Here is a 24,967-nt window from a genome sequence, read left to right on the forward strand (position 1 = left end):
TCAGGTTTGTAGGCCTCCTTGCTTGCACACGCTTTTTAAGATCTGCCCACAAATTTTCTATAGGATTAAGGTCAGGGCTTTGTGATGGCCACTCCAATACCTTGACTTTGTTGTCCTTAAGCCATTTTGTCACAAATTTGGAAGTATGCTTGGGGTCATTGTCCATTTGGAATACCCATTTGTGACCAAGCTTTAACTTTCTGACTGATGTCATTTTCCTACCTCATGATGTCATCTATTTGTGAAGCCCACCAGTCCCTCCTGCAGCAAAGCACCCCCACAACATGACGCTGCCACCCCCGTGCTTCACGGTTGGGATGGTGTTCAGCTTGCAAGCCTCCCCCTTTTTCCTCCAAACATAACGATGGTCATTATGGCCAAACAGTTCTATTTTTGATTCATCAGACCAGAGAACATTTCTCCAAAAAGTACGATATTTGTCCCCATGTGCAGTTGCAAACCGTGGTGTGGCTTTTTATGGCGGTTTTGAAGCAGTGGCTTCTTCCTTGCTGAGCGCCTTTCAGGTTATGTCGATATGGGACTATTTTTACTGTGGATATAGACACTTTTCTACCTGTTTCCTCCAGCATCTTCACAGGGTCCTTTGCACTTTTTGCGCCAAGTACATTCATCTCTAGGAGACAGAACGCGTCTCCTTCCTGACCGGTAAGACGGCTGCGTGGTCCCATGGTGTTTATACTTGCGTACTATTGTTTGTACAGATGAACGTGGTACCTTCAGGCGTTTGGGAATTGGGAATTGGAAATCCTCCCAAGGAGGAACCAGACTTGGATGTCTCCAATATCTTTTCTGAGGTCTTGGCTGATTTCTTTTGATTTTCCCATGACGTCAAGCAAAGAGGCACTGAGTTTGAAGGTAGGCCTTGAAATACATCCACAGATACACCTCCAATTGACTCAAATTATGTAAATTAGCATATCAGAAGCTTCTAAAGCCATGACATAATTTTCTGGAATTTTCCAAGCTATTTAAAAGCACAGTCAGCTTAGTGTATGTAAACTTCTGACCCACTGGAATTGTGATACTGTGAATTATAAGTGAAATAATCTGTCTGTAAACAATTGTTGGAAAAATTACTTAGGACATCTACTTTGTGCATGACACAACTAACGTGCCAAAACTATAGTTTGTTAACCAGACATTTGTGGAGTGGTTGAAAAACAAGTTTTAATGACTCCAACGTAAGTGTATGTAAACTTCCGACTTCAACTGTACATACTACCTCAACCGGTGCCAACGCACATTGACTCTGTACCGGCACCCCCCTGTATATATTGTTATTTTCTACTGCTGCTCTTTAATTACTTGTTACCTTCATCTCTTATTCTTTTGAAACTGCACTGTTGGTTAGGGGCTCGTAAGTAAGCGTTTCACTGTAAGGTCCACACCTGAGATCAATTATAGACAGTTGTGTGCCTTTCCAAATCATCTCCAATCAATTGAATTTACCACAGGTGGACTCCAAGTTGTAGAAACATCTCAAGGATGATTAATGGAAACAGGATGCACCTGAGCTCAATTTCGAGTCTCATAGCAACAGGTCTGAATACTTATGTAAATCAGGTATCTCTGCTTTCTATTTTTAATACATTTGGTATAACATCTTGCTTTATCATTGTGGGGTATTGTGTGTAGATTGATGAGGGAAATCAATCCATTTCAGAATAATAACAAATATGGAAAAAGGAAAGGGGTCAGAAGACTTTCCTAAAGCACTGTAGGACAGACACTTCAAAACCTTACAATACATTTTTTGACTGTCTTTTTGCCAGTTATGAATGTTTTATTCAATGCGTTTCTATGGGCTATAGTAGTAAAGGACAAATTCAATATTTTAGATGTTTTTTTTTTTTTTATACCTAAAAAAGGGGTCCTACATTTCTTTATAAAATAGCTAAATTATCCATGGTATGACCATCTTAAAACAATCCCATAGCTTAGTACACAGGTAATACAAATTACTGATGCATTCTGTTCATGTCTTAAGTCAAACATTGGCAAATAAATACTTTGTTACATTTAGTTGATTCGCTACGAAGGCATGTTTTTATATTGTTGAATTCTGCTGTAATGCCTAGATTCCATGAGGGGCCTAATTATCATATCATTGGTTCTATGTAGGCCTTATAACAACAGTTCTATGTAGGCTATATGTGGGCCTTATGACATAATAATTCTACGTAGGCCTTATAACAACAGTTCTACGTAGGCCTTATAACAGTTCTACATAGGCCTTATAACAACAGTTCTACGTAGGCCTTATAACAACAGTTCTACGTAGGCCTAACAACAGTTCTACGTAGGCCTAACAACAGTTCTACGTAGGCCTTATAACAGTTCTACGTAGGCCTTATAACAGTTCTACGTAGGCCTTATAACAGTTCTACGTAGGCCTTATAACAGTTCTACGTAGGCCTTATAACAGTTCTACGTAGGCCTTATAACAACAGTTCTACGTAGGCCTTATAATAACAGTTCTACGTAGGCCTTATAATAACAGTTCTATGTAGGCTATATGTGGGTCTTATGACATAATAATTCTATGTAGGCCTTATGACAGAGGGTTCAAGTGTTATCAAATATAGATGCTCTGTCAATGAAACGAAAGCTATTGTTGAATATTTTCTCCTCAGGGCAGGTTGGTACTGAGCCGTTGCCTGAGGAAATAGCATGAAACCATCTTGTGTTACGCAGTACTGTGCATGTGTGAGGGCTGAGGGGGAAACACGCAGGGTGCTTATCAGTGGTGCCACATTGCGGGTCAAGCACCCAGGAGAGGGGCTGTGTGGGGAGGGTTCATAGGGCTTGGAAACAGGACGTGTGATTGGAGGAGGTCAATGTAGCTCCGACTCGTCCCAGGCTCTCAACCAATCCGTTTAACCGATTTTATTTGGCCAACTAGGCTTTTTACAAACACACCAGTGACACAGAGCCTGTCAATTAAATGAGTGTGAAAACACGAGTGCTACTGGTGTGTGGGCGAAGGCTTGAGGGTGGGCTGCCATTACTCAGAGAACATAGATTCCCAGAGAGACTCTTCATTCACAACCAGCTCACACAACCGGCTTCCTGTGCAGAGCAAACGCTTCCCCTAAGGCAAAGGAGTGAAAGAGGCCATGCTCCTCTTTTGACATGTGACTCCCTCCATTCTCCCTCCAACTGTAAACATTCCCAATGAACACAGATTACACAATCCTCAGTCCAGGACAGGCGCTCAGAGGAACAACTCAGCTGAACCGTCTTCAGGAATTCCAGAGATGTGCGAGCGTGTTTAGAAAACACGTCGTGCTCCATGACTCCCAGTGGGCGTGGCCTTGGAGACACAGTCGGGCTACACCGTCTGTGGAGTTGGGCTGTACTGCAACGGAACCTGCCTCAGAATACACCTAGGACCTGCTGTCGGAGCAAGCTGACCTCAGTACACAGTTCAGTAAAAACAACTAAGCGTTGAGCAACACCGCAGGGCATAGGAGCATGGAGGAATCATGCTGAACTCAGGGAGGTCAGGGTCAGTATGAGGCAGAAGTGATCGTAGTTCCTACATCCATGTTCTGCTTCCTTCACACGAGTTGTTGCAATATGCTCGTGAAGGCATTATTTTAAATCAGTCGATATACCATGGAATGGTAATGTACATAAGATCTACTGTACTTATTAATAAGATAACTAATGTATTGTTTAGATTTTCCAGGTTTACAACTACAATAATCCATAAATGGAACGGAATCTTATGATTCCTTCTGAATTCATCTGGTAGTATCAAAAGATAACAGTCAGGTAAAAAAAATAATTCCTGGACAGGTTCTGCAGGTTTCAAATAGTAACCACTAGATTGTACAGCCTGCTCACAGTCTATAATTTGCTTGAGTGTGCTAGTAGTGAAAATACACTGTGTACTACACAGGACTTCATGCACATGGTTTACTACACAGGACTTTAGACACACGGTGTACGTATGAGAGCTAGAGGAAACGGGTTGGAGTATGATCTAGAGTATGATCTAGAGTATGATCTAGAGTATGATCTAGAGTATGATCTAGAGTATGATCTAGAGCGCTATTTGATGCCATCTGCTTATTAACCGCTAACGATCACTGCGCAACTAGAAAAGCACGAGAGCTGGTAGAGTTAATGCCGCCACCACCACCACCACCACCACCACTACTACTACTACCGGGCGGCAGTGTAGCCTAGTGGTTAGAGAGTTGGACTAGTAACCGGAAGGTTGCAAGTTCAAACCCCCGAGCTGACAAGGTACAAATCTGTCGTTCTGCCCCTGAACAAGGCAGTTAACCCACTGTTCCTTGAAAATAAGAATTTGTTCTTAACTGACTTGCCTAGTTAAAATTAAAAACCACCACTACCACAGCAACACAGCCTGGTTTGAAACAATACCGGGCCTGGAGAGGAAAAACAACAGGAAACACATGCCACGTCCCCAGTACAGTGACCACCTGGCCTGCAGAGACACACAGCAGCAAACTGAACACCTTGACTTAGCTTTATGTATCGTTTGTCTGTTCCAACATTTTCAACTGTGTCCATTATAGCCTATTCATGTCAAAGGTCATACACATGCATGGTTAAAAAAAAGTTTTTTTAAATCAACCAGTTGCAACCTAACGTTACATTCATCCAACTGCATTGTTTTTCCAAGTCCACTGAGCAAACAGGCCATCGGTACAGATTACTTTTGGTCAATGTGAATTCCAGTTGGACGAACATAAAGGAAAAGCTCTGCTTCTCATTCAGAGAGCACTAAATTCAGCTCAAAATGCAGATTTAATTAAAGTTGTGTACTAAACCACAGAAGGACAGTTTTGTCTAAAAATCAGTTTTTGAAATGTCAACAATCATTTATTATTTTCAAAGTTACCTGTTTATAGAAAGAGTCTTTTCCAAGCAAAGGTTGAATGAAACTAGACCGGCTGTTTAGTTTGGCTGGCTAGCGCAATATGCTAAAAGCACGATGACTTTAGCTTTGTAAAACCTTTGAGTGAGATGCTTCAGTGCATACATCTGAAATGTTTTACTCCTACCCTGTTATTCAATGGGGTGTTTTTACACTCAGGAATAATTTGACACAGATCTCAGGTTTTGTTTCGTTCCAGTTCAGGTTTAAATACTCCTAAAGACAGAGGGAAGGCAGATGACAAATTATCTGCAGACACAGACCGACAGACAGTGACAGACAAACATGAGGAGTTGCTTGCCTTCCCTCCAATATCTGCTGGGTCGTTGAGCACAAAAAGGTATTGGGGTAAAGACCAATAGACACCTAAACAACTTTTTTTATTTAACCTTTATTTAATTAGGCAAGTCACTTAAGAACAAATTCTTATTTACAATGATGGCCTACACCGGCCAAACCCGGACGACGCTGGGCCAATTGGGAGTCCCATAGGGAGGTGCACAATCACGGCCGGTTGTGATACAGCCTGGATTCGAACCAGGGTGTCTGTAGTGACACCTCTAGCACTGAGATGTAGTGCCTTAGACCGCTGCACCAGAGGTCATGATTGTCTCAAATGTCCCCATGTTTTTCTTCTAACCAAAGTCTAGTATTGTTATTATGGGGAGTGATTCAGTATTATACAGGTACTACAAAGCAGGAACCAGACCGATTACAGATCACTCTGAGGAGGTGGAATCTCAACTCTCCCCACAGAGAACCAACAGAAAGCCAATAACATTGACCGCTATCCGACTCTCCCTTTCTTTCTGGCAGTCTCCACGTAAACAAAGTCAATGCATGTGTTTTAAACCCTACCCGACCCTCTGCGCCACACAGATAGACCCCTGCCAGAGAGCTGATATAACCAGCCACCACTCTTCTTCCCAGTCTGTCAAATCTCACACAGTGGGCGGCCATAATTGCGCGCCGCTGTGGAACCCGTTTGTCCCTCGCCTTGTGAAACAGTGGAAAAACAAAAATAACAGCAACGGTTTGGCACAACAATGGGGGCTGTGTGGAGTCTGTTAGCACAGACTTGTGGGAAGACTCAGCTAATGACATTCCCATGTTAGGGCTTGTTATTCAGAATTGGCTCTGGTTCACGGGAGAATTGATGATGATGATTTTCAGTGGTAAACTGTACTGTGTAGCAGCATGCTAACGGAACAGAAAGACACTGGCGTCTCAATTAGAGAAGATGTCTCTGGATGCTAAGGCTAATTATTTCTGACAGTGTGACTGTGGAGAGACTGAGGGAAGGGAGCAATGAGATCAGGAAGTGTGGTAGCAAAACTGCAACAAAAAAAAAGAGAAAAGGAGAGTGGGAGGAAGAGAGGAGTCGGGACAAAACAAACCAAAAAGCCTTGGAGGAAGTGGAAACACTTCTCTAACATGACCCTGTCTACTGTCTCCCATCTGTATTACCTGAGAAACAAAAACTAGAGGAAAAAGCTGCTTATCACAAAATGTAAAGCCAAAGCAAATGCAGCCCTATAAAGCCCTGGCCATCATCTTTGTTAGGGTCAAGGAAGTGAGTTGCTTTGACCTTTCCATCACCAACCACCTCCGTTGTGATCAAACACCTGATCTGACAATACACCTAATCTGACAATACACCACCACATCCCTTCACAATACACCTGATCCGACAATACACCACACACCTGATCTGACAAAACACAGCAAAACCCAAAACGACAGAATCACCTAATGACAAACAAAATTACAGAGCCATGCTCAGTCACAACTTAGCAACAGCTACTCCAGCCCACAAGTCATGTCCTCATCTTCTTGGCAGGGCAGAGGGAGTAAGTTGTGTGGGGAATGAAAGCCCCAGACTTTCTGCCTCTCACCTGGGAAGTGGGCAGCCTCGTCTTCCTCTCTGAAGACATTGTTGTCATCCACATCTTCATCCTCCTCCTCTTCCTCTTCCCGGGACTTCCTGACATCCTTCACAGGAACCACTGTGAAGTTTGTAGGCATTTTCACACCATGTGCTTATCAGTGTTCTGCCAGTCCCTCGCTTATCTCTCCCTCGCTCCTTGTTCTGTTCTGTTTCTCTCCGTGTTCTGTGGTCTGCTTTCCTTCCCTGTACCTCCTTCCCTCTCTCGCTCTCTGTCCCTGTGTGCTCGTGCTCTGCCGTCGGTTCAAGGTTCTCAGTTTTCTCCCCTATCGCTTGGTTACCGTGGGCCCCATGTGACCAGCCCTCCTCTCCAAATAAGGAAGCACTGAACTGCCCCACCCTTTAGAGGCAGACTTGGCTTGACACACACTAACGTCAGGTTGTGTAGTGTTTTTTACCCATTTCAGACATAAGACCTGTAAAATATATAATGTTTATATGAGCCCCTTTCAAACAGCCCCTTATTGATCACTTTCTTGCAGGTATAACACCTTTACACACATCAGTGGGTAACTGACAAATTAGGAGAGGTGGAAGGTGTTGTTAAACCATGGGGGCTGTCTGCATTTCAAATTAGGGGAGGTATAAACAATGGAAGTGTTAATCAATTTAATGTTAATCAATGCATCTCCCAATTTATTGGCTGTCCAGTATCCTGATGACCTGTCCCCAGAACTTCCTATACAGTTAACCTCTTTGGGCTAGGGGGCAGAATTTTGACGTCTGGATGAAAAGCGTGCCCAAATTAAACTGCCCGTTACTCAAGCCCAGAAGCTAGGATATGCATATAATTGGTGGATTTGGAAAGAAAACACTTGAAAGTTTCTAAAACTGTTAAAATAATGTCTGGGAGTATAACAAAACTGATATGGCAGGTGAAAACCTGAGGACAAACCCCCACCCCCCCAAAAAAAATGTTGGCCTACCACTGTTTCCAATGGCTGTCATGTTCATCATGAGGCAAAAACCTCCAAGATTGCAGTTCCTAGGGCTTCAGGAGGAGTTTAAGGCTGGAGTAATGAAAAATGGAAAAATGAGCAAGAATGTTGTTTTTCTAAGTGGCTCCCATTTTGGCTGTAGTGTTTTCATGCGTTCTTTGTTATTTATCTCCGGTAAAGACAATAACGATTCTCCGTCTTAAATTTTATAGTCTATCCATGTATTGGGGTACCTGAGATTTGATTATAAACGTTGTTTGGAGAAGTTTATTGGTAATGTTTGGGATTCATTTTGAAGGAGGGAAACCGGTGGATTATTGAATGAAGCGCGCCAGCTAAACTGCGTTTTAGATATAAAGAAGGCCTTTATCGAATAAAAGGACAATTTGTGATGTAGCTGGGACCTTTTGGAGTGCCAACAGAAGAAGATCTACAAAAGGTAAGGCATTTATTATATCGCTATTTCTGACTTTCGTGGCGCACCTGCCTGGTGCTTTTGTATGCGGGGCGCTGTCCTCAGATAATCGCATGGTGTGCTTTCGCAGTAAAGCCTATTTGAAATCAGACACAGCGGCTGGATTAACAAGAAGTTAACCTTTTTGTGATAGGGGGCAGCATTTTCACTTTTGGATGAATAGCGTGCCCAGAGTGAACTGCCTCCTACTCTGTCCCAGATGCTAATATATGCATATTATTATTAGTATAGGATAGAAAACACTCTGAAGTTTCTAAAACTGTTTGAATGCTGTCTGAGTATAACAGAACTCATATGGCAGGTGAAAACCTGCTAAAAATCCAACCAGGAAGTGGGACATCTGAAGTTTTTCCAAGCTTGGCTTGCCAAATACACATTGAGATATGGATGAGGTTGCACTTCCTAGGGCTTCCACTAGATGTCAACCGTCTTTAGAAACTGGTTTGAGGATTCTACTATAAAGGAGGGGCTCATAAGAGCTCTTTGAGTCAGTGGTCTGGCAGAGAGCCTTGGTCTCAAGACGCACGCCCCCGACAGAGTTACTTCTCATTCCAGTGCTTTTCTGAAGACAAAGGAATTCTCCGGTTGGAACATTGATGTTTTATGTTGAAAACATACTAAAGATTGATTCCATACATTGTTTGACATGTTTCTAAAGGACTGTAACGGAACTTTGAGATTTTGTCTGGACGAAAAGCTCGCGCCTCATGAAGATGGATTACTGGGCTGAACACGCTAACAACGAGTGGCTATTTGGACATAAATGATGGAACAAATCAGTAATTTATTGTCGAACTGGGATTCCCGCGAGTGCCTTCTGATGAAGATCAAAGGTAAGTGAATATTTCTGGTGTTGTTTCTAACTTTGTTGATTCCAAAATGGTGGATATTCCTCTGGCGGTTTTGGGTTCTAAGCTCCGTTCTCAGATTATGCTTTTTCCGTAAAGTTTTTTTGAAATCTGACACAGCGGTTGGATTAACCTCTGCACACCGAACCCATTAGCGGGATTAAATTTGACAACATACGGTGATCGCTACATAAATAGTCAAATTAAACATTCATGAAAATACAAGTGTCTCACATGGTTCGAAAGCCTAGAATCTTGCTAATCCAACTGTGTTGTCAGATTTTTAAAATAATTTATTGCGAAAGAATACGCTGCGATTATCTGAGCACAGACCCCCATATCAAACTACTTATTCAGCCAGCACAGGCGTAACAAAATCACACAGATTGCATTGAAATATATCGTTTACCTTTGAAGATCTTGCTCTGGTTGCAATCCCAAGGCTCATTGTTACACAATGAATGGTCTTTTGTTCGGTTAAATCCATTTTTTATCACCTAACACGAAACATTTTGTGAACGCTTATCTTGTTGAATTTCGTGTCATTCAATTTTTGACGTAACATCCAACGTACATCTCAACACAGCCAGCATGCTTCCTCCAATCAGTCTACATTAGAGGGAGCATCAAGGAGCTTGCTGGCTACAGCACCACTGCACCAAGCCCTGTCCCTTCTGCCACAAGTGTTCATCTGCCCAAATATATTTGTGCAGGCATGGATGTGCCTAAGGGCACAGCATGGAGGCATTGCTGTGTTTGCAAGATGAAGTCTCCCATCACATGCACCACATGCTCAGTGACCCTCTGCTTTACATCAGAAAGAGACTGCTATGGCATCTGGCATCAGCAGCAGAATATTGTCTAGAGTTTTGGCAAAGTTGGTGGGGTTATATGGCAAAGTGGGTGAGGGCTAGGGTCAGTATGTTATATCTAGAGTACTTTTCCTGTCTTATCCGGTGTCTTGTGTGAACTTAAGTCTGCTCTCTCTTTCTATCCTTTCTCTCGGAGGACCTGAGACCTTGGACCATGCTTCAGGACTACCTGCCATGATGACTCCTTGCTGTCCCCAGTCCACCCGGCATTGCTGCTATTCCAGTTTCAACTGTTCTGCCTGCGGCTATGGAACCCTAAACTGTTCATTTTTACTCGAGGTGCTGTCCTGTTGCACTCTCTACAACCACTGTGATCTCCACCCGGCACAGCCAGAAGAGGACTGGCCACCCCTCATAGCCTGATTCCTCTCTAGGTTTCTTCCTAGGTTTTGGCCTTTCTAGGGAGTTTTTCCTAGCCACCGTGCTTCTACACCTGCATTGCTTGCTGTTTGGGGTTTTAGGCTGGGGCTATATAAATAGATTTGATAGAGGACTGAGCGTCTTCCAAATATTGAAAGTGTGTAAATAGTTACAAAATAACATGGGTAACTAGTGGCCAAATTGGTGAAGGTATACACTTTGAAACAAATAACTATATACAAAATACCAAAATGGTATTATAACACACGCCCCCCAAAAAATGTAGAAAAATAAATGCATTTTTTTTTTTGAAAAAAGATTTAAAAATATATATATATTTTTTATCAAAAAATGTTTTTTTGCAAAAAAAAATGCATTTATTTTTCTACATTTTTTGGGGGCGTGTGTTATAATACCATTTTGGTATTTTGTATATAGTTATTTGTTTCAAAATGTATACCTTCACCAATTTGGCCACTTGGGTACATTTGGGCTACTTGTGTGGGACACCTGGGTGACTTTATGAAAAATGAAGTCTTTTGGAAGTCATCATTCTGAAACTTTGCACAAGTACTGTTGCCCTCTTATATTTTTCACTGAAATTGTCCTCATCCTATCTGAATGTTTGTTTTATCTTGTTCATTTTAAAGGTGATACAAAAAAAAAAAAAAATTAAAACGTATGTTTTTTTCCCATTGTTTTATCTAAACCAGATCTATTGTGTTTTATTCTCCTACATTCAATTCAGATTTACAAACTTCAGAGTGTTTTCTTTCAAATGGTACCAAGAATATGCATATCCTTGGTTCTGTGCCTGAGCTACAGGCTGTTAGATTTGGGTATGTCTTCAGGCGGAAATTGCACAAAGTAGGGGGGGAGCTCTATTAAATGTTAACTTTTTTACATGGCACTTTCTTCACCAACACTGTGTTTTTGCATTATTGAAACCAAATTGAGCATGTTTCATTATTTATTTTAGACTAAATTGATTTTACTTATGTATTATATTATGTTAAAATAAGTGTTCGTTGTTCATTCAGTATTGTTGTAAATGTCATTATTTTTAAAAAAAATATATAAAAATAAAAAAATTTTTTTTACATTGGCAGATTAAATCGGTATCGGCTTTTTTTTGGTCCGCCAATAAATCGGTATCGGCATTGAAAAAAATCATAATCGGTCAACCTCTAGTCTGGAGAGACCTGAAAATAGCTGTGCAGCGACACTCCCCATCCAACTTGACAGAACATGAGAGGATCTGCAGCGAAGAATGGGAGAAACTCCCCAAATACAGGTGTGCCAAGCTTGTAGCGTCATACCTAAGAAGACTCGAGGCTGTAATCACTGCCAAAAGTTGCTTCAACAAAGTACTGAGTAAAAGGTATGAATGCTTATGTAAATGTGATTTCAGATGTTTATTTTTTATAAATGTGGGGGGGAAAAAAACAGTTTTTGCTTTGTCATTATGGGGTATTGTTTGTAGATTGATTAGGGAAAAAACTATTTAATCCATTTTAGAATAAGGTTGTAACGTAAATAAATGTGGAAAAAGTTAAGGGGTCTGAATACTTTCCAAATGCACTGTATTTCAGTCTGTGCAAAACAGTCCTATAGTTCTGCATCCGCTTTATCGCACCTCTTCTATACTGAGCGAGTCACTGGTACTTCCTGTTTGACTTTTGCTTGTAAGCAGGAATCAGGAGAATAGAGTTATGGTCAGATTTGCCAAATGGAGGGCAAAATGGAGAGAGAGCTTTGTATGCCTTGCTGTGTGTGGAGTAAAGGTGATCAAGCGTTTTTTTATTTGCACAGGTGACATGCTGGTAGAAATTAGGTAAAACAGATTTAAGTTTTCCAGTCTATGTGCAGTTATCAGTCCCAGTGAGAGAGGTAACCACCGGTAAAACTGTATTTGTCCTCTGCTTATCTCTCCAGTGTGATTCAGACGGGTTGGCACTGTCACCCAGACAGCCCCTTCAGGAAGTGACTGACAGACACCCTCTCCCCCAATGGTGCCTGAAAGGTTTTGATAGTGTAACCATGTGATTCTCACTCCACGTCTACAGCCTTTAAAGATAACTGTTAAGACAACGTAGTAATTCCATGGAAAAGCGTTTCAAAAATAAACAAATTAATTGGACCAAAGACTGGAAGTGAATGTTAGCAGGACATAAAATTTGACATCAAAACACAAAATCGTGAATGAATTTCAGTTATCATCTCAACAAACACATAGCATAACTGTTTTACGGTCATTCAAATCCATGAAAAAGTTTTCAAATTATCAACAGCCACTGTATGACTTGATGTCCCGACATCTGGTCGCGTTCTCAAGGCTAATCCTGTAGAATCACCAACCGCACTGGTCCAATGAATGCGTTCATTCCCCAACGTTGCCGCATGGAATTATTGTTGTCTTAACCTGTATTTTTGTTCGACCTAGGTTTCTGTGTGTGAAGCCATGGGAACTGTCACTTCAGAGAACATCAATGACCACAGCACCAAGTACTGTGTTACTGTTAAATCATTTTAGTATTTTTCTTCACCTGATTTTCACTTCACAGAGAACATCAATGACCACAGCAAAGTGTTTACCGTTAAATCATATTAGTATTTTGACAGCCCTTTCCTCCACAGGCAGAATAACAACCCTGGACCAGTATAATCCCCAAAGCGGGCCGATGGAGAGTGTTCTGGCTACAAGGACACAGCTGCCCTGTTCTCTCACAGCTGAGTCGAATACAATCCCTACCCCCTCCTCAGGATGACTTCACCGATGTTTAGCAGGATCAATCTGGCTCAAAAACATGCGGCCTCCGGACGACAACAGTAAATGTTAGGGAAAGGGTTTCCTTCAAGAGATGCACTTTCGCTTGTATATCAAGCAGCAGCCCATGTCCGTTTCCAGGATATAAAAAGTAATCACACAAAATGGTACTGTACACATTGGCCACTCAGGGTCCTGTTATTGTGTTTCTTCAGGTCAAGCTGTGCCGTTGTATTCAGCTAGCCACAACACGATGAATGAGAATCTGTCCCATGCGCTTGGTGTTACCTCAAACTACTTGTCCATTGTAAAGTGCTGCAGCTACTGTGTATGCAGGTAATACAAAGTTTTCCCCGTCTTAGCATGTAGAATATCGACTGAACATTGAGCTGTTCAGCTCGTCTGCTTCACAATTGTGAGTTGACCTGCACAAGGACTCTTGTCCGACAGGTCTGATACAGGTTCTGGGAATCAGTGATTGCAAATTGCATTAAGCAGACAGGCTCTGTCAAGTGTGTTCATAAATTGATAATATCTCTTCTATTAAGATTCCTCAGTCACTCAGCAGTTCGGTAGCTACCCAGGTAAATAAAGCATCTGGGAGTTAGCCTAGGCCATGGAAGTGGGCAGAAGATAACCAATGGCTTTGCTGTGTTTCATCTCAAGTGTTTTCCACCAGTACAAGGTCACATGCATATGCATCCACATCCGTGTCTGAAAATGCTGAGAAAACCTGAACAGATCCTCTTTTCAAGGAATCCCGTGTTATTGACCACTGTGGGAATTGACTATCATAGCATGCAGACTAGAGGTGGACCGATTAAATCAGAATGGCCGATTAATTAGGGCCGATTTCTATTTTTCATAACAATCGGAAATCTGTATTTTGACACACCGATTTGGCTGATTTAAAAAAAAAAAATTAACATCTTTATTTAACTAGACAAGTTAAGAACACATTCTTATTTTCAATAATGGCCTAGGAACAGTGGGTTAACTGCCTCGTTCAGGGGCAGAACGACAGATTTTCACCTTGTCAGCTCAGGGGGATCCAATCTTGCAACCTTACAGTTAACTAGTCCAACGCTATAACCACCTGCCTCTCGTTGCACTCCACGAGGAGACTGCCTGTTACGCGAATGCAGTAAGACAAGGTAAGTCACTAGTTAACTACACATGGTTGATTATATGACTAGTTTATCTAGTGTCCAGCGTTGCATATAATCTGACTGAGCATACAAGCATACAAATATCTGACTGAGCGGTGGTAGGCAGCAGCAGGCTCGTAAGCATTCATTCAAACAGCACTTTCGTGCGTTTTGCCAGCAGCTCTTCATTGTGCATCAAGCATTGCGCTGTTTATGACTTCAAACCTATCAACTCCTGAGATGAGGCTGGTGTAACCAAAGTGAAATGGCTAGCTAGTTAGCGGGTTGCGCGCTAATAGCGTTTCAAACGTCACTTGCTCTGAGACTTGGAGTGGTTGTTCCCCTTGCTCTGCATGGGTAACGCTGCTTCGAGGGTGGCTATTGTCGTTGTGTTGCTGGTTCGAGCCCAGGGAGGAGCGAGGAGAGGGACGGAAGCTATACTGTTACACCGGCAATACTAAAGTACCTAATAAGAACATCCAATAGTCAAAGGTTAATGAAACACAAATGGTATAGAGGGAAATAGTCCTATAATTCCTATAATAACTACAACCTAAAACTTCTTACCTGGGAATATTGAAGACTCATGTTAAAAGGAACCACCAGCTTTCATATGTTCTCATGTTCTGAGCAAGGAACTTAAACGTTAGCTTACATGGCACATATTGCACTTTTACTTTCTTCTCCAACACTTTGTTTTTGCATTATTTAAACCAAATTGAACATGTTTCATTATTTATTTGAGGCTCCTGGGTGGCGCAGTGGTTTAAGGGCGCTGTACTGCAGCGCCAGCTGTGCCACCAGAGACTCTGGGTTCGCGCCCAGGCTCTGTCGTAACTGGCCGCGACCGGGAGGTCCGTGGGGCGATGCACAATTGGCCTAGCGTCGTCCGGGTTAGGGAGGGTTTGGCCGGTAGGGAAATCCTTGTCTCATCGCGCACCAGCGACTCCTGTGGCGGGCCGGGCTGTGTTAAGAAGCAGTACGGCTGGTTGGGTTGTGTATCGGAGGACGCATGACTTTCAACCTTCGTCTCTCCCGAGCCCGTACGGGAGTTGTAGCGATGAGACAAGATAGTAGCTACTAAAACAATTGGATACCACGAAATTGGGGAGAAAAAGGAGTAAAATTCACATACATATGAATTTTACTCCTTTTTCTCCCCAATTTCGTGGTATATATATAGCGAAAGTATTCGGCCCCCTTGAACTTTGCGACCTTTTGCCACATTTCAGGCTTCAAACAAAGATATAAAACTGTATTTTTTTGTGAAGAATCAACAACAAGTGGGACACAATCATGAAGTGGAACGACATTTATTGGATATTTCAAACTTTTTTAACAAATCAAAAACTGAAAAATTGGGCGTGCAAAATTATTCAGCCCCTTTACTTTCAGTGCAGCAAACTCTCTCCAGAAGTTCAGTGAGGATCTCTGAATGATCCAATGTTGACCTAAATGACTAATGATGATAAATACAATCCACCTGTGTGTAATCAAGTCTCCGTATAAATGCACCTGCACTGTGATAGTCTCAGAGGTCCGTTAAAAGCGCAGAGAGCATCATGAAGAACAAGGAACACACCAGGCAGATCCGAGATACTGTTGTGAAGAAGTTTAAAGCCGGATTTGGATACAAAAAGATTTCCCAAGCTTTAAACATCCCAAGGAGCACTGTGCAAGCGATAATATTGAAATGGAAGGAGTATCAGACCACTGCAAATCTACCAAGACCTGGCCGTCCCTCTAAACTTTCAGCTCATACAAGGAGAAGACTGATCAGAGATGCAGCCAAGAGGCCCATGAGCACTCTGGATTAACTGCAGAGATCTACAGCTGAGGTGGGAGACTCTGTCCATAGGACAACAATCAGTCGTATATTGCACAAATCTGGCCTTTATGGAAGAGTGGCAAGAAGAAAGCCATTTCTTAAAGATATCCATAAAAAGTGTCGTTTAAAGTTTGCCACAAGCCACCTGGGAGACACACCAAACATGTGGAAGAAGGTGCTCTGGTCAGATGAAACCAAAATTGAACTTTTTGGCAACAATGCAAAATGTTATGTTTGGCGTAAAAGCAACACAGCTCATCACCCTGAACACACCATCCCCACTGTCAAACATGGTGGTGGCAGCATCATGGTTTGGGCCTGCTTTTCTTCAGCAGGGACAGGGAAGATGGTTACAATTGATGGGAAGATGGATGGAGCCAAATACAGGACCATTCTGGAAGAAAACCTGAGTCTGCAAAAGACATGAGACTGGGACAGAGATTTGTCTTCCAACAAGACAATGATCCAAAACATAAAGCAAAATCTACAATGGAATGGTTCAAAAATAAACATATCCAGGTGTTAGAATGGCCAAGTCAAAGTCCAGACCTGAATCCAATCGAGAATCTGTGGAAAGAACTGAAAACTGCTGTTCACAAATGCTCTCCATCCAACCTCACTGAGCTCGAGCTGTTTTGCAAGGAGGAATGGGAAAAATTTCAGTCTCTCGATGTGCAAAACTGATAGAGACATACCCCAAGCGACTTACAGCTGTAATCGCAGCAAAAGGTGGCGCTACAAAGTATTAACTTAAGGGGGCTGAATAATTTTGCACGCCCAATTTTTCAGTTTTTGATTTGTTAAAAAGTTTGAAATATCCAATAAATGTCGTTCCACTTCATGATTGTGTCCCACTTGTTGTTGATTCTTCACAAAAAAATACAGTTTTATATCATTATGTTTGAAGCCTGAAATGTGGCAAAAGGTCGCAAAGTTCAAGGGGGCGAATACTTTCGCAAGGCAGGCACTCTGTATATATATATGTGTGTATATATATATATATATATATATATATATATATATATGAATTTTACTCCTTTTACTTATTTTTTTAATTTTTTTTATGTTTATATATGATTTATATTTATATAGTTATTTATTTATTTATTTTTATTATTATTATTTATTTTATTATTATTGTTATTTTTTATTTTTTTATTTTTTTAAATCGTCCGATTAATCGGTATTGGCTTTTTTGGTCCTCCAATAATCTGAATAATTGTTGAAAAATCATAAATCGGTCGACCTCTAATGCAGACTACCCAAGGTTGTGTTGAGTGCTAGAGCTCCAGACATCCAGAGTTCCCACACTCTGCCACAGCCTGAGGGGTAGTGAGGAGATCATATCCGAGTAATCTTGGAGAGACAACAGGAATGTCTAATCATGAAGGATTTGGTTACGCAAAGAATCCCTCTTCTGAAGTCATTCCAGCGGGGTTTGATCGGGTAAGGAAAAGCAATCAAGGTGGATATTCGATAACACCTGGGAAAGAAACATTCTACAATGCTTTGAGAAACAATTAACCAGGGCCAAAGGTCACCAAAAGGTTAAACAGTGAGGTCACATCATGCCATCTTTCCCATGAAGGTCAACAAGTAACTCTGTAAGGCGTGTTTCCTCAGGTATTTTATTACTTGTGTATTAACAACATTATGTGGCACCTGCATGACAGTGTCTCCTTTAAAAAAAGGCAGCGCATGCTATCACGCAAGCTATCAATGACTTGTTTTGCAACACGTTGATATGTGTTTGAAATAAACTATGAATTGCTCCTGCTCTCTGGTAACAATTCTAGAGATTTGAATTCATGTCTTTTTTTGTGTCCTTTATTTAACCAGGAAAAGTCAATGAGATTGACATGTATTTTCCAAGTGAGCCCTGGTCAATATGGTAAAAGTGCTAATTAGGTACAGTAGGTGGTTTTCTAGGCTATGTAAACAGCATACCAGATATTATTGATGCAGCATGGATATGCATGGGATGGAGGGGAAAAATGTAGGGGTTGGGGCTTCAAGATAAAGTTACTACCTTTAGAGTAAGGATTCTTAGTTCTATCTACTGCCAATTCCTGGAAGAGCAGATTGTATCACATTGCTTGCCCAGGCCGGAATAGAAAATATCGAGCCATGGGGAAACATCAGAAACACGGACAGATAGGGTTTCTAATGGATCCACGTCACAACGTACAGCCAGGGACAGTGAGACAAGGCTATATGGTTTCTAATGGATCTACGTCACAACGTACAGCCCAGGGACAGTGAGACAAGGCTATATGGTTTCTAATGGATCCACGTCACAACGTACAGCCCAGGGACAGTGAGACAAGGCTATATGGTTTCTAATGGATCCACGTCACAACGTACAGCCCAGGGACAGTGAGACAAGGCTATATGGTTTCTAATGGATCCACGTCACAACGTACAGCCCAGGGACAGTGAGACAAGGCTATGGTTTCTAATGGATCCACGTCACAACGTACAGCCCAGGGACAGTGAGACAAGGCTATATGGTTTCTAATGGATCCACGTCACAACGTACAGCCCAGGGACAGTGAGACAAGGCTATATGGTTTCTAATGGATCCACGTCACAACGTACAGCCCAGGGACAGTGAGACATGGCTATAGGTTCAGCTTTCTCAATGTTTATTTACCTTTCCTTCCTGCCCCACTGAGAAGATTACAGGCCAAGTCAATCACCCTGTTGATATTGGGGAACAGGATCCTTGCCCTGACAACACAGACAATACATGCTGTGACAGCAGCGTGTCAGTTAGCACATAAAATAACCAGCACAGCAGACTCAAACTGTTCAGACATGGGTGGCTCTCAGTTTCACAACAAATCTCCCATGAAACGTTACACTGCTGGTTTTAGCCTCCCCCTTTCCTCAAGAGTAAATAGAATCAGAGCAGGGTTTGAGATGAATGGTGTCACACTGCTGGCACCCTCTGGCCATGACAGGAAATACATCTGGACACGGGCTCGGTGATCTGGACACGGGCTCGGTGATCTGGACACGGGCTCTGTGATCTGGGCTCTGTGATCTGGACACGGGCTCGGTGATCTGGACATTTCTGACAAGTTATAAATAGCTCTCTAAGGTGTTCAATGACTAACATGACAAGAGGAACTGATGATTCACTACTCAGTCAGTCCCCCCCACCCGCCGACCACTCGCGCCCCTCACAGTTTGGGAATCACTAAGCAAAGGAAGTGGCTCTGGGCTTTAAATGGGTTTCACATCTCTGTTCTCTCCCTCTCTAGCTCAGGATAGAACACATGCCAATGTTCCATTCAGAGAACACTAAATTCTCCACGTATGTGACTCTACTGTTACAAAATAGAAGTTTAATTTCTTCCGTGTCAAGTGGACAGCTGAGTCACTACCATGTGTGTGGTGACATGAGAAAGGATCTGGTTAATCAACTGCAGTTCTCACAGACCACTTGTCACTTGTTAGAGAATAAGAACAGAGTGGAGTGAGGAACGGAGCTTGCATAATTTGGCTGGAGCAGATCAAAAAAAAATTTGGGAGCGTCGGTCTTCTCTTTCGATTACATTTTGCGCCAACTTTATTCCAGTGGCACTCAGCCATGAGCTCTGGGCATGCTCTGCCCAGCATATTTAATTTCCTACATCACTGTTCTTTTAAAATTAGGCCTTTTCTGTTTATTTATTTTAGCCTACCTCAGCATTAAATGAGCAGAGATGTTGATATGAGTGGACCATGAAATAGGTCACAGCCTGTGTCATCGATGGCCAGACAACTCGGCAGGACACACGACAGCATCAGAGACATTTGACCACATAAAAAATATAATAATAAATAAATAAAAAAGTACATTTTTAACAGAAGTTTTCTATCAACTGTAAAATGTGAGCGCAACAGAGCCACAGTTACAACGGAAGTATCTGATCATCAACCAATTATAGGAAAGTTGTATTTTTTTAACACAGGTAGGCCCTGGTTCAATAGAATTCCCAAATTTGTACAAATTCATAAAAACAAAAATGGTGGTTTCATTTTGGTATCCATTTTGAATTAGGCGAGCGGGACGGGCAATACCCTGTGAACGCAACCATCCCTTCCACCTTTCTTCCGGATCACATCCCCTAGTCTTTTGAATGGGCTTCACAATGACGTCAAAACACTTGTGAAAACACAGTAATTGAAGACATACACTGAGTAGACCAAACATTAGGAACACCTTCCAAATGTTGAGTTGAACCCCCTTTTGATCTTCAGAACAGCTTCAGTTCATCGGGGCATGGACTCTACAAGGTATCGAAAGCGTTCCACAGGGATGTTGGCTCCAATGCTTCCCACAGTTGTCCTTTGGGTGGTGAACCATTACTGATACACATGGGAAACTGTTGAGCGTGAAAAACCCAGCAGCGTTGCAGTTCTTGACACAAACCGGTGTGCCTAGTACCTACTACCATAACCCGTTTAAAGGCACTTCAATCTGTTATCACCTTCTTGACACCCTCAAACCAATGCTCCTGTCACCTTCTACCATACCAGAAGATCAAAGGCACTTAAATATTTTGTCTTGCCCATTCACCCTCTGAATGGCACACATGCACAATCTATGTCTCAATTGTCTCAAGAATTAAAAATCCTTCTTTAACCTGTCTCCTCCCCTTCATCTACACTGATTGAAGTGGATTTAACAGGTGACATCAATAAGGGATCATAGCTTTCATGGAAAGAGCAGGTGGTCTTCAAACTTTTGACTGGTACTATATATAATTATATTTGTGTTTGTGGATGAATTTACTCCTGCCAATTGCCTTTTAATTTTTTAGCTTAAAAAGACCATTGCACTACGTTTATGCCCATTGAAGACCATTCAAAAAGCTTACAAATGCTTTAAAAACTACAAGGCTGGGGGGGGCAGTTACTTCCTAGTGACCTTCACAGCATATCACCTTAGAGATGTCATGTTCCTCAAAGTTAACGGGCCGTGATTGGGTGAGTCCCATCGGGCAGCGCGCAATTGGCCCAGCGTCGTTTGTGTTTGCCGGTGTAGGCCGTCATTGTAAATAACCATTTGTTTATAACTGACTTGCCTAGTTAAATAAAAAAGGTACAATTTACAATAAATCAAATAAATATATTTTTTTATTTGATTGTAATGCCAACCCTGTCAAGGAAAAAAAAAGACAAAACTGAAGGAGAGACACAGCTACTGTGAGAAGGCAGTCACAGGTTGTGGAAAATAAGTTAATTTCAAAACACTCAAGACTTGTTGCTCTCTCTCTCTCTCTCTCCCTCTCTCCATGGTCAGGGACAACCGTGTGTATAAATTACAGGAAGCTCTGTGAAACAAGTGACTCTACACATGTGTCTAATGACAGTGACTGTGTTGAGCCTTGAGTCAGAAGTAGTCTATCCAGACCAGCGAGCCCTCATCAAAACCTTTGTAATGCCTGGCGTCCCAGACATCTGTAGCATGTGTCCCTAATGTACAATAATAATAAATAATAATCATGCCAATTAGCAGATGCTTTTTAGCCAAAAGCGACTTATACAGTCATGTATGTGTTTATTGTTCCCTAATTTTACCAGGTAAGTTGACTTACAAAACATTATGTACAGATGGTCCTGGGAATCAAACCTACTATCCTGGCGTTGCAAGCCCCCCGCTCCGCTAACTGAGCTACAGAGCTCCCCCGCTCCGCTAACTGAGCTACAGAGCTCCCCCGCTCCGCTAACTGAGCTACAGAGCTCCCCCGCTCCGCTAACTGAGCTACAGAGCTCCCCCGCTCCGCTAACTGAGCTACAGAGCTCCCCCGCTCCGCTAACTGAGCTACAGAGCTCCCCCGCTCCGCTAACTGAGCTACAGAGCTCCCCCGCTCCGCTAACTGAGCTACAGAGCTCCCCCACTGAGCTACAGAGCTCCCCCGCTCCGCTACAGAGCTCCCCCGCTCCGCTAACTGAGCTACAGAGCTCCCCGCTCCGCTAACTGAGCTACAGAGCTCCCCGCTCCGCTAACTGAGCTACAGAGCTCCCGCTCCGCTAACTGAGCTACAGAGCTCCCCGCTCCGCTAACTGAGCTACAGAGCTCCCCCGCTCCGCTAACTGAGCTACAGAGCTCCCCCGCTCCGCTAACTGAGCTACAGAGCTCCCCCGCTCCGCTAACTGAGCTCCCCCGCTCCGCTAACTGAGCTACAGAGCTCCCCCGCTCCGCTAACTGAGCTACAGAGCTCCCCCGCTCCGCTAACTGAGCTACAGAGCTCCCCCGCTCCGCTAACTGAGCTACAGAGCTCCCCCGCTCCGCTAACTGAGCTACAGAGCTCCCCCGCTCCGCTAACTGAGCTACAGAGCTCCCCCGCTCCGCTAACTGAGCTACAGAGCTCCCCCGCTCCGCTAACTGAGCTACAGAGCTCCCCCGCTCCGCTAACTGAGCTACAGAGCTCCCCCGCTCCGCTAACTGAGCTACAGAGGACAGAAGACACTTAGGACCAATTCCATTTAAAATCAATAAGTACATGGATAACTGCTGTATAATCTGCAACTGCAGGTCAAAACCCTTTTTCTACCACAGTAGATTGGGTTCAAGAGAGTTCAGTTGTTTTAAGCAATTGTCTTTGACAGAGTAGATTGTTTTTCGTGGGTTAGAATGTCTTTGACGTGGTAAATTGTCTTTGACGTGGTAAATTGTCTTTGACGTGGTAAATTGTCTTTGACGTGGTAAATTGTCTTTGACGTGGTAAATTGTCTTTGACGTGGTAAATTGTCTTTGACGTGGTAAATTGTCTTTGACGTGGTATATTTTATAGAGCAATTTTTTTCTAAATTTCCAAATTCCAATGTCAACGGAGTAAGCAACACTCCTTGAAATGTTTTGAGGATAAAAAAAAGTTATGGTTCTGTTTTGTTGTCATATTGTTTTTGTTTTTTACCAAATAGGCTTACGGTTTGTGTGCTGAAACTCTGAAGACCATTTCCTATCAGTGTAATGTGGGAAAACACTGATCTATCAAAGATAAATGATTTCAATGCCAAGGGATCATCTTGTCCCCAATCCACCAGTCATATCTTCTTTGGAGGGTGATTTGATTTACAGACTTACCCCTTATCACTAAATGCATTAGAATAGATTAAATGTTGGAATGGAGTTATTATTAAAGCATTGATTAAAATATCAAGTTTATTGATGAAAGGAGATAGAGGAAACAGATTCCCGAATAGAAGGGAACTGGAAAATACGAGCCGAGATAACATAAACTATTCAATATGTGCTTCACACACTGAAACACAAACACAAACACACGTTCTCTTTCTCTCTTGACATTTCATGACATTTCATTTGACAGTTTGAATTCATTTGCATGGCTGTCAATATCTTCAAATTAAAAACATGTTCAGCAACCAGGTTCCAACTTGCCCTTTTAATAACAGCTCTATGAGCATGCTTCCCATGCCACAATAACTCTGGATAGTCTTGGGCACTCCCCAAATACACTCAGGAAAGCCAATTAAAATACTGAACTCACTACTTTTGATTCTATATTCAGAAACAGTGGATAGTCTCCTCATGAACAGGCAAGAGGTTGTAGGTGTCCAGACTGCATAAGTTCCCAAAATTAGACTAGTGATGCAGTTTATTTGTGAGAATATAGTCACTTATAGCACAGTTTTCTATATTCAGGAGACCAACTACTGGCTGAAATAGGGTAAGGGTTGTAAATGATCTATTCCTCAACATGATTATCCCTGGTGATGCTTTTTGACATTTCAGTCTAATTTTAGAGGAGTGACAATTTCATTACAACCTGTTGCCATGCAACACCTGCCGTGTGGTAGGTGAGACGCAAACAGGCAAAGCTAATGTTATACATAATTGCTATGATAATATTAAATGTGACAAAATTATTAATTATGACTATCATCAACTACAGTTGTGCATTAAAAGGAGAACAGAAACACGTATGTAGCAAAAAGAGCATTGATGTCATGGAGAAGTAGGTTAATTAGTGATATCTTCAATTAGCTATGATCACTCTGAAAATCGAATAGGTAAATTCTGCGCGTGCTGTACCCTGGACGATAAACAGACGTCATTTCAGCTCGTGCCTAATGTATCTGGAAAGTGCCGTACATAAAGTTCTGTAAGGACACCCGGGGTTACGTAACCATAAACAACCCAAAGTGAAATACACAGCTAATCCCCACTAGATAATAACGGGCTGAGTCGGGGACAGGTAAAATCTTACCGTATCTGTTGGGCTCTCTACTGTACTCGAGGATAGGAACAGAATCTTGTGGGTCTATGGAGTCGCCTTCAGCCCCTCCGCTGTCAGGTACAGGATCATTTTTGACCCCGTCGTCATCCTGACCGACACGGACGACCACAAACCTCTCGCTCATGTCCCTCCTGCGTCTGCCCTTATGACACTTCTCACCGTGGAGAAAAACTTCAGGCTGAAACCGGCTTTGCGTTGTGATTGAAACTCCCAGTCCGGTCGACTAGCGGGATGACAATGTACAGGACACGCGCTAATCCTTTCGATTGATTACACTCGAGGCGTGTCCATCCCTTCGTGTTCTCTCATTGGCTGGGGGGGCTCGCAAACCGGTGCGAAATATAATTCAGAATTGGGTAATTGGTTTTGAAAGACCTGTTATCGTCTATGTTGATGAGTTGATATAACACAAAGTATTGTTTGTCATGTTTGGGGCAACTAGAACAGCTGTACCCACCCTACTTTTATTGAAACGTAAATAACTTGATATAAATGAATGCAGGACCAATGAGAAAAATAGCGTATGAGCAAAATGGGATTAAAAATGTAAAATAAAATAAAAATATAGGACAAAACACACATCACAACAAGAGAGACA

The 24,967-nt window shown here is 42.3% G+C and overlaps 1 protein-coding gene across 5 annotated transcripts in view; it reads right to left on the reverse strand.

The window, feature by feature from the left end:
- The window catches only part of LOC112215286 (solute carrier family 12 member 7-like), a 126,995-nt gene extending 102,355 nt beyond the window's left edge, over window positions 1-24,640 (reverse strand). For 2 of the 5 annotated variants that reach the window (XM_042298737.1, XM_042298736.1), the window contains exon 1: window positions 24,340-24,640. In XM_042298737.1, the coding sequence (XP_042154671.1) occupies window positions 24,340-24,493 (154 nt within the window). In that variant the 5' untranslated portion in view covers window positions 24,494-24,640. Of the gene's footprint in view, window positions 1-6,828; window positions 7,143-24,339 lie in introns of those variants that run through there. The other 3 variants (XM_042298739.1, XM_042298741.1, XM_042298738.1) reach the window with 3 other exon arrangements.
- Window positions 24,641-24,967: the final 327 nt, after the last annotated feature.

The sequence above is a fragment of the Oncorhynchus tshawytscha genome, linkage group LG16, assembly GCF_018296145.1.
Source record: "Oncorhynchus tshawytscha isolate Ot180627B linkage group LG16, Otsh_v2.0, whole genome shotgun sequence".
Taxonomy (NCBI): domain Eukaryota; kingdom Metazoa; phylum Chordata; class Actinopteri; order Salmoniformes; family Salmonidae; genus Oncorhynchus; species Oncorhynchus tshawytscha.